This window comes from Lissotriton vulgaris, chromosome 3_2 (genome assembly GCF_964263255.1).
Source record: "Lissotriton vulgaris chromosome 3_2, aLisVul1.2, whole genome shotgun sequence".
NCBI lineage: Eukaryota > Metazoa > Chordata > Amphibia > Caudata > Salamandridae > Lissotriton > Lissotriton vulgaris.
Window position 1 is genome coordinate 152,058,142 of NC_141690.1, and position 15,600 is coordinate 152,073,741.

Consider the following 15,600-nt stretch of genomic DNA (forward strand, 5'->3'; position numbering starts at 1 on the left):
CAGTGCAGCGATAGGCGGCTGCCACATGGCTCTTAAAATGGCAGACGGCTCCTCGGTTTTGGGCCTGGTCCACTGAAATGGCCCTGGGACACTTTGGAACTCGGACGCTTGCCTGCTAGGGCTTGGGCTCCATTCTCGAAAAGCGTCCCCTCAGCCGTGAAGATTGTACAAAAGTCTTGGGGGCCCCCGACTCCCGCAGGCTTCCGGTGGGGAGCGGCTGCCATGATTGCTCGCGGAATGACCACGACGGAGCCACGAGATGGTGGTGCTCTCATGCTGACGCCAGCTTCAGTCTGAATGATCCAGAAACAAGGTGGGGCTTTCATCGTTTGGGAAAACAAAATGTTCTAAACCAATGAAAAGTGTTATTTTTAGGTCATATGACCAAGCCTTCCATCTTTAGGAAACCAAAAGTAAAATGAACCAATGAAAAGTTTTATAAACAAGTCACATGACCTGTTATGCGGCATAGGGCTACAAAAAGCGTAGAAAATCCGTTGGCACGTGAGGCGGCGTCAGTAGCGGACCGATGTGCGAATAGGCCGAAGGCAGCACAACGGGCCGAGATCCGGATGGTACCGAGGTGGTGTCCAGCAAATTGCCGCACTGGTGTGGCCATCCTACAATGCTGCGCCGAAAGACGGCGTGTCCAGCTGAGTTGCGGTCACTGTTGCGGTACAGTGACTCGAACGCGCCGAGATCTGGATGGCACCGAGGTGGTGTCCAGCAAATTGCCGCACTGGTGTGGCCATCCTACAATGCTGCGCCGAAAGACGGCGTGTCCAGCTGAATTGCGGTCACTGTTGCGGTACAGTGACTCGAACGCGCCGAGATCCGGATGGCACCGAGGTGGTGTCCAGCAAATTGCCGCACTGGTGTGGCCATCCTACAATGCTGCGCCGAAAGACGGCGTGTCCAGCTGAGTTGCGGTCACTGTTGCGGTACAGTGAGTCGAACGCGCCGAGATCTGGATGGCCCCGATGTTGTGTCCAGCAAGTTGCCGCACTGGTGTGGCCATCCTACAATGCTGCGCCGAAAGTCGGCGTGTGGTGCCCCGTTGGCTTATGAGGTGATGTCAGTAGTGGACCGATGTGTGAATAGGTCGGAACCAGCACAAGGCGCCAAGATCCGAATGGCAAGTCCTGGATGTTGAGTGCCTCAGTTGAGAGTTCTGAGCAGTGCTTGTAAGACTGTCTGAAGCTTATTTGCACCTGCTGCAGCTTCACTAGGTCCGGCGGAACTTTTTGCCTTTTCCTTTCTGCTTCTTTTCCTACAATGCGTTTCATCTGAAGACACGACCAGGTCCCTGAATGTGTGCAGGGGGACGCTATTGATTGAATGAAAATGGCGGCTTGACACAAAGCTGACTCAAGCGTTACTGTTGATGCTATACAGACAAAAATTGGTTTTCAGTTTGTACATTCTTCAGGTTTTTTTTTTCCATCCAAGTCTGATTGAGAGTTTGTAGAAAAATGGCTTCAGATTTTCCACATACTACTCTTCAACATTCTTCCTAAATGTAACAATGTGAAACTCACTAGGAGAACGGCTGTTTCTGTTTCCTTTCAAAATGCTGCCAACAATATTTTCTGAATGGAAGACACCATCTTGTAGCATAAAGGGCCGAAAGGGGTTCCGGTCTGGCCGATGGTTGGTGGAGACATTTTGACTATATCTTGGACCTGCCCGGCCTCGCCCAAAATGGCGCCGGTATAAATGGGACTCGTAACTCCTTGCCCGCAAATGTATATCTAGAAAATGTTATTGTAAGTGGCCCTGTTCTATTTTAATTACAAAATGTATGTCCACCGATTCCGCAACTGTTAGACACCTTAGTTCTTGCAACCTAATGGCCCGCTCGTTACGTTCCTCTACAGTGTAAATGTCTCCTCATCATATACGATTTCAGTTTGCTCCGTGGCCGGCCCACGTGGTTATAGGCCCGTATTTGTATACTGACATTTTCACAATAAAGGTTTTTAAAACAAAACACGGTAGTAGTATCTACATTGGTAAAGTTTTTACTTTTATTCACTGTTTTCGAATCAGTAAAAGGCAAGTGAAATAAAGCAGTCCAATTACATGACGGATAAAAGGTATAATATGTAGGAACGCAGTAAAGATAAATGGTCAAGGGCAGTTGTGTTTTTCATGTCTGCAACATAAAGTGATCGATAAGAATCTGATAATCAGGCGTATCGGCGACTAAGACAGCAGGCCGAATCTCTTTTACTCAACGGCTCCGTCATGGAAGGAAGAAACGCCCTTTTTCTCGAAAAAGGAATATATTTTACTTGCAAGACAGTTGTAAATTTTCCGGGAAAGTACATTAGCCTGGAATATTATAACATATGTTTGAAAAAAAAATATTGTTCGAAAATAATAAAAAGCGTAATTTTTAGGTCATATGACCAAGCTTTTCATCATTAAATTAACAAAAGTAAAATGAACCAATGAAAAGTTTTATTAACAAGTCACATGACCTGTTATGCTTACATTACGCGCTGCGCGCCGCGCCTCGGATCACTTCCGGGTGCGCTAACGCGGCGTGTCATACAACGCATTACGCAACAACGTAGGTCAAGAATATAGTCTAAATGACTCCACCAACCAGCGTTCAGAACACAACCCCTTTCAGCAGTCCAAAAAGTTCTGTTAAATGACAACAGAGGGGACAGGCAACAAGAACCATCAGTCAAAGAGGGGAGGGCAAGTTCTTCTCTTCCGGGTCATGTTGGGGCGCTACCGGAACTGATCGAATTGGTAGTCTATAGTGTTTCTGGATGTTTCAGACTAAAGCTGGCGTCAGCATGAGACCACTACCATCTCGTAGCTCCGTCGTGGCCATTCCACGAGCAATCATGGCAGCCGCTCCCCACCAGAAGCCTGCGGGAGTCGGAGGCCCCCAAGACTTTTGTAGAATCTTCACGGCTGAGGGGACGCTTTTCGAGAATGGGACCCAAGCCCTATCAGGGAAGCGTCCGAGTTCCAAGGTGTCCCAGGGCCATTTTAGTGGACCAGGCCCAAAACCGAAGAGCCGGCCGCCATTTTGAGAGTCCTGTGGCAGCCGCCTATCGCTGCACCGCAAGAGCGGGCGCAACTCAACTACATGGTGAGCGAGACGCTGTAGTCGCAAGAGCGGGCGGTAAACAGCTGAATGGCGGAAGAGGCACAGTGTAGCAAAAGCGGGCGGAATGGCAACTAAAACGATAAAGGGGCGCCCCACTACAGCTTGTCTTCAGGTCAAACGGATTGTGGGACAAGGTCCAGAATTGAAGAGTCATCAAAAGTCAAAAAGTTCCGCCGGACCCCGGGAGCCGGCCGCCTATGTCGGGGGCGATCTCAGGCTACACCAGTGCTATAAGACTTGGGGAGGGTGTCGGAGCCAAGCGTCTTCTCCGAGTCCATGGCCATCACACCGCCCCTCAGGGGCCTCCGTCAAGCTGTTTAGGAAGGTAACATATCACATTGTTTTCTAATGCAGTCAGGTCCACAAACGACACTCACTTACTTTGAGAATAGTGAAGCTGCAGTAGGTGGAAATAAGCTTCAGACAGTGTTACAAGCACTGCTCAGAACTCTTAACTATGGCACCCAACATCCAGAACTTATGCTATTTGAGAATGGCAGTGACATCGAAGCATCTCAGGGACCAAAACCATTAACGTACTTTCACGTATGAAAATCTTACTTGGGGAGGGGGCAGGAGCGAAGCGCCCCCTCCCAGTCAGCGCCACCACACCGTATGTTGAAAATCTGAAGCCATCGTTCTACAAAGTCAACCAAACTTGGATTGAAAAATCTAGAAAAATGTACAAACTGAAAACCAGTTTTGGTCTGCATAGCATCAGTAGCAACGCTTGAGTCAGCTTTGTGTCAAGCCGCCATTTTGATTCAACAAAGCACAGGCATTGAAAAAGGCTGAAATTCAGAACTCTAAACTATGGCACCCAACATCCAGGAGCTTGCCATCCGGATCTTGGAGCATTGTGCCGCTTTCGATCTATTCACACATCGGTCCACTACTGACATCATCTTATAAACCAACGTTATGTAAATAGTTTTTTAATAAAATGTTTTACCCTGTTTCTTTGCTGGTGTGTTGTCTATATTTTTAATATTTGCATAGGGTTTGTCGTTATTTTGTGCGGGATGGGTGATGGAGCCGAGCTGTCTTGCAGCCCTCATGGTGTGGAGCTCAGTTCATCTCACTATTTTCGTATTTCTCATGAAGGGTTGTTCCTAATATTTCTATTTTAGCGAGGTCAAAAAGAGATCCAATTAGTGGCCTACTGATTTTGCTCGATTACTTTTATTTTTTTACACGTTTTTTCACTATCTGCAAAGACTAAACAGAGTATTGCGACTTTGTGCTTGTTTGTAAATAGAGAATGATCCAAAGAGAACCAATTCTAAAACAGTAAATGCTTGGACAACAATCAATCAAATGGAGAGACAAGGAGGCACGACGGATTACAACGGGGGTAAAGGCCTGCGTTAACTACCCTTCAGTATCTGCAAAGAGAGAGTACTACTAAGACAAAAGAGGGGAGGGGGGGGGGTGCAGCGTTCAAAGCACATCAGCGTGCATAAATACGAAAATGTTTTTATCTATCACGTACTTGACATTTTAAAGCTTTTCATATTTGCTATTAAAAAACCAATGAAATTCACAGAAAAAACCATAGGTTATAGTGGATATATAGTTAGGAATTTGCATTTACAAAACCATTGGTTTTAGTGATGTCACTGACCATGTCATGAATGATGTAATATGTGACATCATCAGCAGTGGATTGCGGGTGCGCGATATATAGTTAGCGCTTCTAACTATATATGGAATTTCAATGGTTTTATGCGAGTAAAATAAGGTTTTGTAAATGCTAATTCCTAACTATATATGGCCTAAAACCAATGGTTTTTTCATTGAATTTTCAAGGTTTTGTAAATGCAAATTCCTAACTATATATCCACTATAACCTATGGTTTTTTCTGTGAATATATATATACAGTTATGCCTGTTTGTTTATGGGCTGGTGGGAGGAGCTGGTCCTTAGGGAGCAATACCGGGATACCTGTAATAACAACATAGTGTCCTACCTACGGTACATTGACGACCTAATCATTGTGTGGAAGGGCAGCAAAGAAGAGGCACAGAATTTCGTAGATAACATCAATATGAATGACATTAATCTATGCTTCACCTCTGACATAAGTGACTGCCAAGTTTCCTTTCTTGATGTTCTTATCAAAATTGATGAAGGCAAAATTAAGACTACTCTATATAGGAAGCAAACTGCAGGAAACACCCTGCTTCACGCCAGCAGCGCACATCCCAGCCATCTCATCCACAGTATCCCCTACGGGGAGATGCTGCGGTTACGTAGAATTTGCAGTGATGAGGGGGAACTCAGGAGACACCAACAGGAGAGTAAGTGTAGGTTTTTAGACAGAGGATACAGTGCCAAAACAATTGATGCGGCAATGGCCAAATCTAGGTTAAAATCTAGAGAGGAACTCCTACACCATGCTGAAAGTTCCACAACAAACAACATATGTAGCAGCACAATATCTGAAGAGGCACCCAGATTGATTATCAGCTACAATCGTCAGCATAGGGAGCTACGCAAAATCTTCCAACGTAACTGGCATCTTATAAAAGAGGATCCAGTAATAGGAGATTCCCTTCCTGAATACCCCTCAATCACCTACAGAAAAGCCACTTCGATGGGGGATGTGCTGGTGAGAAGTAGTCCTGAATATAGGGACAACACGGGTTTGTCTCTAGCACGAAAAGGCTTCTACAAATGCTCCAGCTGCAAAGCTTGTTCATTTGGAGTGAACAAAACTTCCTACCTAACTGCCTTTAGCCCCAAACCACAAAACATTAGGTTTCATTTAACCTGTAAAAGCGAGTTTGTGGTTTATATACTAGAGTGCACCTGCAATTTAAAGTATGTGGGCAGCACCAAACTCCCTAGCCACAAGAGGATTCTACAACACATCAGGGCGATCACCAACAACGACCCTAATTATCCCGTGGCGAGACATTTCCATGAGGTCCATGGTGGTAATCTAAAAGATCTCAGATACTACATCATTGACGCAGTCCCTATGCAGAGAAGAGGAGGGGACAGGGAGGGCATGCTGCGAAGACTAGAGACACATTACATCTTGTCTTTAGATACCAAGCAGCCTAAAGGTTTAAACATGACTGAAGATTTATATACATTCCTAGAATAAATCTTCTATTTCTTAGGAGGTTATGATTCACAGACAGCACAAGATATCAAGATGCCCATATAGCTTTCATCAATTGAGTTTAACATAATGAAAAATCAATGTTTTCCATTTTCTTCCAAGATGTACATACCTAATGAACCTGTTTTTGTATTGTACATATGGATTTTATACAGGAGGGGAGATAATCAAATTATTTATGGATATATATTTTTGATATTTCAGATGGGTTTTTAACTATTTATGCAATTTTAATTATATCAAGAGTGGATTGAACAACAACAATAATTTATCAATTCTTGTACAGGTTGCTCAATTGTGGGAATCACTCAGGTTGACAGATAAAGTTTGTTGCATACAAATCGGAGGGACCCTTTGACAAACAAAGATATGTATATAAGTCCATTCAGAATAACCTTTTCCCTGTATTTATCCCTGTGAAAAACTTAAAAGTCTCTCTAACTGTTATTTGTTTTTTTGGTAAGATACATTATAGGATAATTTGACACAATTTTTTCACATAAGGGTATCGGTTTTGTTGTTCATTGTAAAATAAGAGAATTTTTTGCTATCACGTTTGTACCAATGTGTTTAGTTTTAAATTTCTCTTTATTTAGATTCACGGTGATGCACAATTTAAGTTTAATGAATGGATATTTAGAAAATGTGGCATTAATAATTCAATGTATTTTACTGATACATCTTTCCTTAAAGATTGCGCTTTATGCCATCATGAAATGTATTTTACAATTACTTTATGTATTTTACGAACCACACTATGAAAACGAATTTGTAAATAGTATATCTTCTATGTCCATTCCTGCACTTGCACTTTAAAAGGAGGTGCATCCCACGACACTGTTGTCATGTGATCAAGGCAGGGATCTGCCGAAACGCGTCGTGGCTGATGTGGTTGCACTTTAACGACTAAATAAAAAAGAAGCACTTATACGGGTCTACCTCGTCTTTTTGCTGGTGTGGCTGTTTGGTTTCGTGGAGGCCAGGACGAGCTCTTGCAACATATATATATATATATATATATATATATATATATATATATATATATATATATATATATATATATATATATATATATATATATATATATATATATATATACTGACTCCGGAGTCTGGGGATCACGGTTCGATCCCCGGCGGCAGATTAGCCCAGCACCATGTGACTCTGGGCAATAGCTTGCTTAATCTTCCCGACGGCCCCCAGCGCCTAGAGACCCTAACGGGTGATTGTGCACTTTACACATGTGGATTCTTTTTATTATTATTACTTACAAAGTTAAGACTTCGTGGATTTCTGCTGCTTCCTCAATGCCCCTCCTCCAATTCCAACCCTGGTCTGGGGACATCCATGTTCCCAGCTCATGGGCTGCGGCTTTATCTGAACATGTTCCCAGCTCCAACTCCATACTTACTGCTCCTCCCCCACGTCTTCCTCCTCCCACTCCTTACGGATCAGAGTTCCTGAACATCATCTAACACAGCTGTTTAGCCGCTGCACGCTCCCAGTATATGCTGCCTCTGTGCTTGCACGCGCGCTCTCTGGACGTCGCCCCCCATCAGTGTAAAGGATACTGAAGCTGCGGTCCGTGATGCCCAGATGCCAGAGGTTAATCCGCAGATCATCGGCGGACATGTACGTTTCACAGTCACTGTTGACAGAAATGGAGTTGACATGATAGGTGTGACCATTAGCAAAGATCCTCCGGGGGCTCACTTCCACCATCAGATCCATCGGCTTCAGCACAGGCACCTGCAGGAGGAAGAGATAACAACGTCAACACGGTCTGGACAGACATGCAGCTCTAAATAGCACTGAAATGAAAGATGCCTCGAGCGCGGATTGAAAATGGAACCACAAGTGCCCATCATTAGCTGCGTGTGCTCAGGGCCCTGTCGCCTGCGTGGGTTAGCTTTCATGTATTCAAGCACTATGTAAATAAATGTATGAGGTGCCCTGAAGAACATAGTGGGTCAGATGAACGAAAAAATGTGCTATGAGTTGGTGTGACTTACTCCTGTGGAACTCCTGGCTTACTCCTGATGTCCAGGAGTAAACTGGGGGTACTATAATTATAAACCACAGCAAAATCGTTTCAAATCGGGTCTGAAATGCTTCCATCCGAACATGCCTACGCTTAAGGTGACATTTCTCATCCCAAGGGCGTATTTCGTTTTTAATGTTATTAGAACTTTGTGACAGGGAGGACGATTGGCACTTCACAGCAAAACAGGTACATTTTATAGGGGTTGTCGAGGGACACAATTGCTGAGAAATTGGGTTGGCATCCTGCGCCTCGAAGCCCCTCCCCAAGTGGTTCTTCTGGTTGTAGAATTTGACCTCCAAGTCCCCCAACTGTGACTCTATGGTTAATGGGCTGTGGCTTTATCTGAACATACTAGAGGCTTAAAGTGTGATGTCATACGCTTTTTTCCTAACATGCCCTAATTATTAGAGTTCTAGAAGATGAATGGAACATATTGTGGGGATTTCCTATGTACAGGTGATTGATTTTTGGTTGTGAACGTGTATAGATGCTGTGAGACTTGCTCCATCAACAGATCGACATCTTTCAAGGTCTGAGGGAGTATTTTGTTTAAAAAACACTCAATGGGCCCAGTCCATAAAAATGTTCCATCTTGATAAGTCATTATTTAACAGAACTATTGCAGAAGGATGCAGAGGAGAGGAATTAAGGACCGTAATGTGACAAAAGGCGTTAAATGGGTCCATATGACATGGTTTAGTGTTGTAGTGCAAATTTACATCACTCCTGGTCCCCCGGTATGGGTGACAGGCATGGGTCAACACTGGGTCACAGCTCTTAGGTCATCACCCAAACAGACCGGGATGTGTGGTTTATAGAGATTATGTTATATTATGTTTAGAAATGGGAATCATGGGTGGCTGAGATATGCTCCTAGGCCAGGCAGGAACCATCACTCTAGTCAGGGTAACCCAGATACACACAAAGAGATAACCTGTCCTCACCATCTAGTAACTTGGTACAGATCAGTCAGGCTTATCTAAAGAGGCAATGTGTAAGTATTTGTGTAACACATACAGAAAGTAACACAGCGATTACTTCACAAAAATCCCCACACAGGTATACAAAAATAGATTATTATATTAAGAACAAAACAAGACAAAAACAACAAAAAATCAATATCAAGAACTTGAGTAATTGCGATTCAAAGGAATAAATGCAGTCAAGGGCTTAGAAGCAAGTAGAGCTAAAAAGTATACTTTATGTTGAGCTGGACAGGGACAAATTCAAAGTTCGGGTGACTGTAATGGAGTCAGTTCAAAAGATGGGTGCCAGAGTCGAGAGGTGCTGAGTGATGTGCCAAATTCTGCCACGCAGCCGATGGGTGGTGTCGATCTCATGAAGTTGTAGCGGTGGTGATACGCTTTCCTATGCGTCGGTCTCTGGAGGCAAAGCTCTGGGTTCCATGCGAAGTGCCGATTTTACTCATGCAACCAGGGCTAATGCGCTGGTTCTGGTACATGCAGGCAGAAGATGCGTTGAAATCCATGTTGCAAGTATCTGGACCGCTTTCAGTGAGCCAGGCATAGTAGCAGGGGTAGAGACTTTGATATCACTGAGTCTCAAGAAATAGGAGGTAAGCCAACATGCCCTTGGAGATCACTTGCAGTGAAGGCAAAGTCTGGCTCTCCTTCAGTATACTCAGAGAGCAACAAGCAGCAGGGAGACAAAAAGAAAAACAGGCTTTCTAGATCAGCAGTCTAGTTGAGTCTTTTAGCAGCACATCAGTTCTTCTGGCACAGCTTCAGTAACAGGTCCATGAGTATCTGATTTTAGGGCGTCAGAGACCCAATACTTATACCCAAAAGTTCCTTTGAGGGGGGATGATTTCAAAGCTGCTCTCTGAAGCTCACAGTGATCCCTTTCAACTCAGTCCTGTCTGCCAAGCAATCTGTGGGGGTAATCAGTCTTTTGTGTGGGGACAGGTCACTGCCTATTCCAGTGAAGTGCTAGCCCTTCCCGTCCATTCTGCCCAGGTAAGGTAATAAGAATGCATATGTATGTAGATGGGTACTGAGACACACCTATCCTTCCTGTGTTGTGGCTGTCTAGAGGAAATACACTAAGTGTAACTGTCACCCACCCCAGACGTGTATTGGAGATAGACTGTCAGGCACACAGACCACTTAGCGCAGAGAAATGATTTCTTTCTAAAAGGGGCTACAAGCCCACCAGTAGCTTTTAACTGACAGACCCTGGGTATATGTATACCACTTTACAAGGGACTTACAAGTAAATTTCATCTGCCAAACAGTTGTAAACCAATTATACCCTGTTTGGCGGAAGGAGCACTTGCACTTTAGCACAGGTCTGCAGTGGTTAAGTGCTCAGAGTCCTAAAGACAGCACACGCAAGGTCAGAAAAAGAGGAGGAATGCAAAAAGTATTTGGGTGACTCTTCAGAGATGTCCATTTTTCTACAGTTATGTTATGTAGATTTTTATAGCGCAGCCTATCACCTGGTAGGCTATTCAGGTACTGGTGCAGGAAGTTCTCATACAGAGTAGACCCTGAAAGACTGTCATGAGCCACATGTAAGCCCATCCGCTTCATGGTTGTAAATGTGATGAGACACTATTATCTTCGTCAGTTTCTTAAAAGGATACCATGACTGGATATAGGTTGAGCTGTGGAAGTGCCTGCAGGTAGACTATAACCCTATTGTACACATTGAAGTAGAGAAAAAGCTTTGACATTTTGCGCATCGATGTGTAAATTTCTGACTTCAAAAAATGCTTTGTGAATCAGCACCTATGTCCAAAGCTATTTCATAATAACTTTCTTTATATAGTGCTCGATAATACAGTTTGGCTGTTTCTAAAGGCCAGATGTACAAAGGATTTTTGCTTACCCCGTGATTCAATAACTCAGCCGTGTTGTGAACTCTAAAATCCTTTTTCGAATGTACTGGGCCAATTTTACAATTTGGAAAAACTTTTCTAAATTATAATATGGGATTAGGTATTGCTATGAGTAAGAGTTGTGTTAAAGGCATCTCTTCCAAATACTGATTCTTTATGTTATGTGTTAAAGTTTTGCGACTAAAATCCAGTCGTAAAACATTAATATTTTACCACCAATCCAAAGTAGGTGGTAAGCCATTCACAAATGGTAATGGGGTTCCATGGGGACCACGTCCCCTTTCTGAAAAAAATGTTTCTTATGAGTAGGCAGTGGTCTATGGGAGGTATCCCTTTAAGGAAAATAAACTTCATTAAACAAAAAAGAAAGATTGCTTTAATTAAAAGCAATCAACGACATGGTGGTCTCCTGACCTCAGCAGGCCACCATCCTTGTGATTGTGGACAAAGGTAGAGGGTCACAATTAATGACCTACCTAATGGATATTTATGAGGTAGGTAAAATTGCGAAACACTACAATTCTGTATTTTGTGAATTAACCTATCACAGAGGTCATTTGCAAAATACCAATGATTCGTGAAGTCGGTGCTCAAATAGTGATTACTTTTTCATTTTAGTTTTTTCCAAATAAGAGATCACAAATTGTGAATCATATTAGTAGAAATTTACGATTTCTTATTAGGAGACTTTGTACAAGAGACCCTGCATGCGAAAAATATTAGGTTTTATGCTTAAGCAATTTACTGGTGGTAATCAATTTACTAACCTTAAAAGGATGGAAGGCCGTGTTGCCAGAATTTACATAGGTTACCTTTCAGTTACAGCAGATGTGAGCGTCTAACTCCATGTGCCAGCCTCCTTCAATGCCTGATCAGATTTTAATTGTCCCACTGCATTGATAGCGCCGAATTTGCTGTGAAGGCGATATTTACTAATCTTACCATCTTCAGCGACCTGTGCTCAATCACTCGTCCTGCCCGCCTCGGTCCGACTCGGCAACCAGTGCCGTTGAGCGGAGGGCGGGTCAGGCAGAGCCAGGTCACTTCCGCCTGCAGCGAGCGGTTAGCGCTCTAGTTGCTGCATGCTGAGGAGTACATAGCCCCCTCGTCGCAGTGAACGCGCAGCGGTCGCGCGCAGCGAAGCGCCGGAGACGCGCCAGAGAGAAGCCCATCTGCGCCCGTCCGCGACAGGACGTGGCTAGGGGCCTTATACTCTACCCCTTTTACTCGGTATTGCCATGGCCTCTACGAGGATTGCACGTATCAGGTACACCCCACAGTCTCTTTTAGCCCTTCAACCCAAAGGTCAAGTAAGGTGTGCAAGCGATAACTGGCCAGTTCCTGAAGGCCCGTTTTCTTGCCCATTATGTAGATTCCAAGCCACCTCTAACTCCATTGTAATTGGCTCCGTTAGGGCTAGCAGTACAATCACTCAAGTTACAGGCTGGAAAAGCTTCCTTCTAAATGTCCGGTCCCTTCCCCGACATTATGTCGAGTTATGGGACACTATTCAAAGCCATAAGCCCGAAATATGTTTCCTCACGGAAACCTGGCTGAAGCCCCATACGGTCCCTTCAATCACACTGGGGATCCCTCAAGGTTACAAAATCCTAAGACAGGATCGTCCTATAAAAACAGGTGGAGGGACAGCCATCATTTTCAAAGAAAACCTCCATGTCACGGTCCAGGAGCAAGTTATTTTGCCCACCATGGAAATAATGATTTTCAACATCAATATCAGAGCTAAGGAACACTGGAAAGGTGCCCTGGTATATCGACCCCCGGGCTCCAATGCCGGCTTCTCACTTGCTTTGACCGAGATACTAGCCCCTCACCTAAGAGCAAAAGAAAACTTTATCTTACTCGGTGATTTCAATTTTCATGTAGATGTTGCAGACGACCCTGACACTAAACTCCTCCTAGCTGACCTTGCTCTCCTAGGTCTTCATTTAAGAAATTGTGGCCCCACTCATAGAAAGGGCCATACATTGGACCTAATATTCACCAATCACCCTTTAATACATTGCCACCCTCCCAAAGCCATCAGTTGGTCGGATCATAGCCTGTTGGAATTCTCCTTTTCACTACTTGAGAAACCCCCGGACCGCTGCGCTAATCTGAGTATTACCAAAAGGTCGTGGCATAAAATTACTCTGGACTCCTTTAAACAACTCTGGAGAGAGCCAACAATCTCCGACTCTGACAATGTTGAAGTGGCTCTATCCAAATTAAATAATACCCTCCTGGATATCACTAACTTGTTAGCCCCTCAAAAAACTGTCAAAAAACCTCTGATCACCAATAAAGAACCATGGTATTCTGAATCATTAAAACTGGAGAAACAAAAATGTAGGAAGCTGGAAAAACACTGGAGGAGAAATCACTCTCTTGCCAGCAAAGAACTTTATCAGCAGGCTTTATCCTCCTACCATAAAAACATTAAAAAGGCAAGGAAAACCTGCCTGTTGTCTCAGCTTGATGGAGCGGCCAACTCAACTAAGGAACTGTATAAAATTCTTAGGACCTTCGCCAACCCCCCGGCCTGTGAAAGTTCTGACACTTTCACACAAGAGTTGTGTAACAACATCTCCACATTCTTTGAGGACAAAATAGACACCATTTACAATAAAATTCTTATTAAACATCCTAACAATTTGGAAGTCCCTAGCACTCTGTGCAAAGAAACTCCTACCGAGACCCTTGAAGTCTTCCCAGAAGTCACAGAAAGTGATATACTCACCCTTCTGAGTAATGTGAAATCTGGTTCCCCTCGTGATCTTCTTCCTGCCAGAGTAACTAATAACCTGAGCAGCTTACTATGTCCTATCATCATGAAGATCCTCAATCTCTCTTTCACAGAGGGTAAACTCCCGCAACAGTGGAAAGAGGCAGTTGTGAATCCGATACGTAAAAACACCACCTCCCCCTGGACGGAACTCTCCAACCTTCGCCCTATTTCTCTGCTGCCCCTCCTGACTAAGTTGGCTGAGAAATTTGCTAACTCTCAGATTTCCAGCTTCATAGAAGCGACAGGGGGCCTGGACCAATCTCAATCTGGGTTCAGGCCCAACTACAGCACCGAATCTGCTCTCCTCTCCGTGACCGACAACATCAAGATGTCACAGGATAGAGGAGGATCAATGATTCTGGTGCTGTTAGACCTGTCTGCAGCTTTTGATACTGTGTCACATAAGATCCTGTTGAACAGACTACAAGGAGTGGGCATTAGAGGCCAGGTGCTTGCATGGCTGGAGAGTTTCCTATCTGGGCGCACACAATCTGTCAGCTTGGGCCCCTATCATTCCATCACTAGGGAGCTCACCAAAGGGGTGCCACAGGGCTCATGCCTAAGCCCCACATTGTTCAATGTGTATGTGGCCCCCCTTGCTGAGATTGTGAGGAAGTACGGATTCACACCAGTGTCGTATGCCGACGACACCCAACTCCTCTTCCCTTTCCATGCCCTCAATGCTAATGTTAGGGAAAACTTTGCGGAAGGCATGAGGGCCATCTCTAACTGGATGGCCTCCAACTACCTCCAGTGCAACGTCGGGAAGACAGAGGTGATGCTTTTCGGTAAAGCTAGCATGCTCTGGTCTCCCGACTGGTGGCCCCAAGACCTGGGACCAGTACCTTCCCCAAAGTCTACTATAAAAAACCTAGGAGTGAAACTGGATCAAAACCTAACCCTAAAGGATCACGCGAACGTGATTGCTGGAGCCTGTTTCCATACCATTGGCTTACTCAGACGTATCTTCCCTCTTTTACCTGACATCTATAGGAAGACACTGGTACAGACCCTTGTAATAAGTCGTCTTGACTATTGCAATGGGCTCCTGATACTAGCCAATGAGGATGCCATCAATAGGCTGCAGGTGGTCCAGAACACGGCGGCCAGATTGATTCTGAACGCCCCCCCTAGAACTCCTTCTGGACCCCTGTTGAGAGAACTTCACTGGCTCCCAGTACGCCAACGGATCAAATTCAAGATCTGTTGTACTGTCCACAGATGCCTTTTTGGAAATGGCCCCAGCTACCTAGCCCAACTATTTCATCCTTACAGACCGGAACGTGACCTTCGGTCCAGCAACCAGCTCCTGCTTAATTCTCCTTTCATTAAAAAGACCAGACAAGGTGGCCGCGCCCTCTCCTCAGTGGGGCCAACTCTGTGGAACAATCTGCCCCTTAGCCTCAGACAGATCTCCCACCACCTTACATTCAGGAAAGCACTAAAGACCAATCTGTTCACTGCTTTATAAGCCTTCCACCTCCTCACTACGCATCATCAGTTCACCGGTACTGTTGCTATTCAGTCACCTGTGCTTGCGGCCATAGCGCGGAGATAACCCTTGGGTTCGATTCTGGCGCTCTATAAGCATTTAAATAAATAAATAAATGCAATATTTACCGATATCTGAAGAAGACTTAATTGATA

General features: G+C 44.5%; 1 protein-coding gene across 3 annotated transcripts in view; it reads right to left on the reverse strand.

Annotated features, from left to right (window-relative positions):
• The window catches only part of PPP2R2C (protein phosphatase 2 regulatory subunit Bgamma), a 516,687-nt gene that overhangs the window by 219,451 nt on the left and 281,636 nt on the right, over positions 1–15,600 (reverse strand). For all 3 annotated transcript variants that reach the window (XR_015309779.1, XM_086964113.1, XM_086964112.1), the window contains one exon: positions 7,833–8,010. Coding sequence is in view for 2 of the 3 variants with exons in the window: in XM_086964113.1 (XP_086820239.1) it covers positions 7,833–8,010 (178 nt within the window). In the remaining variant the exon portion in view is untranslated. The remainder of the gene's footprint in view (positions 1–7,832; positions 8,011–15,600) is intronic.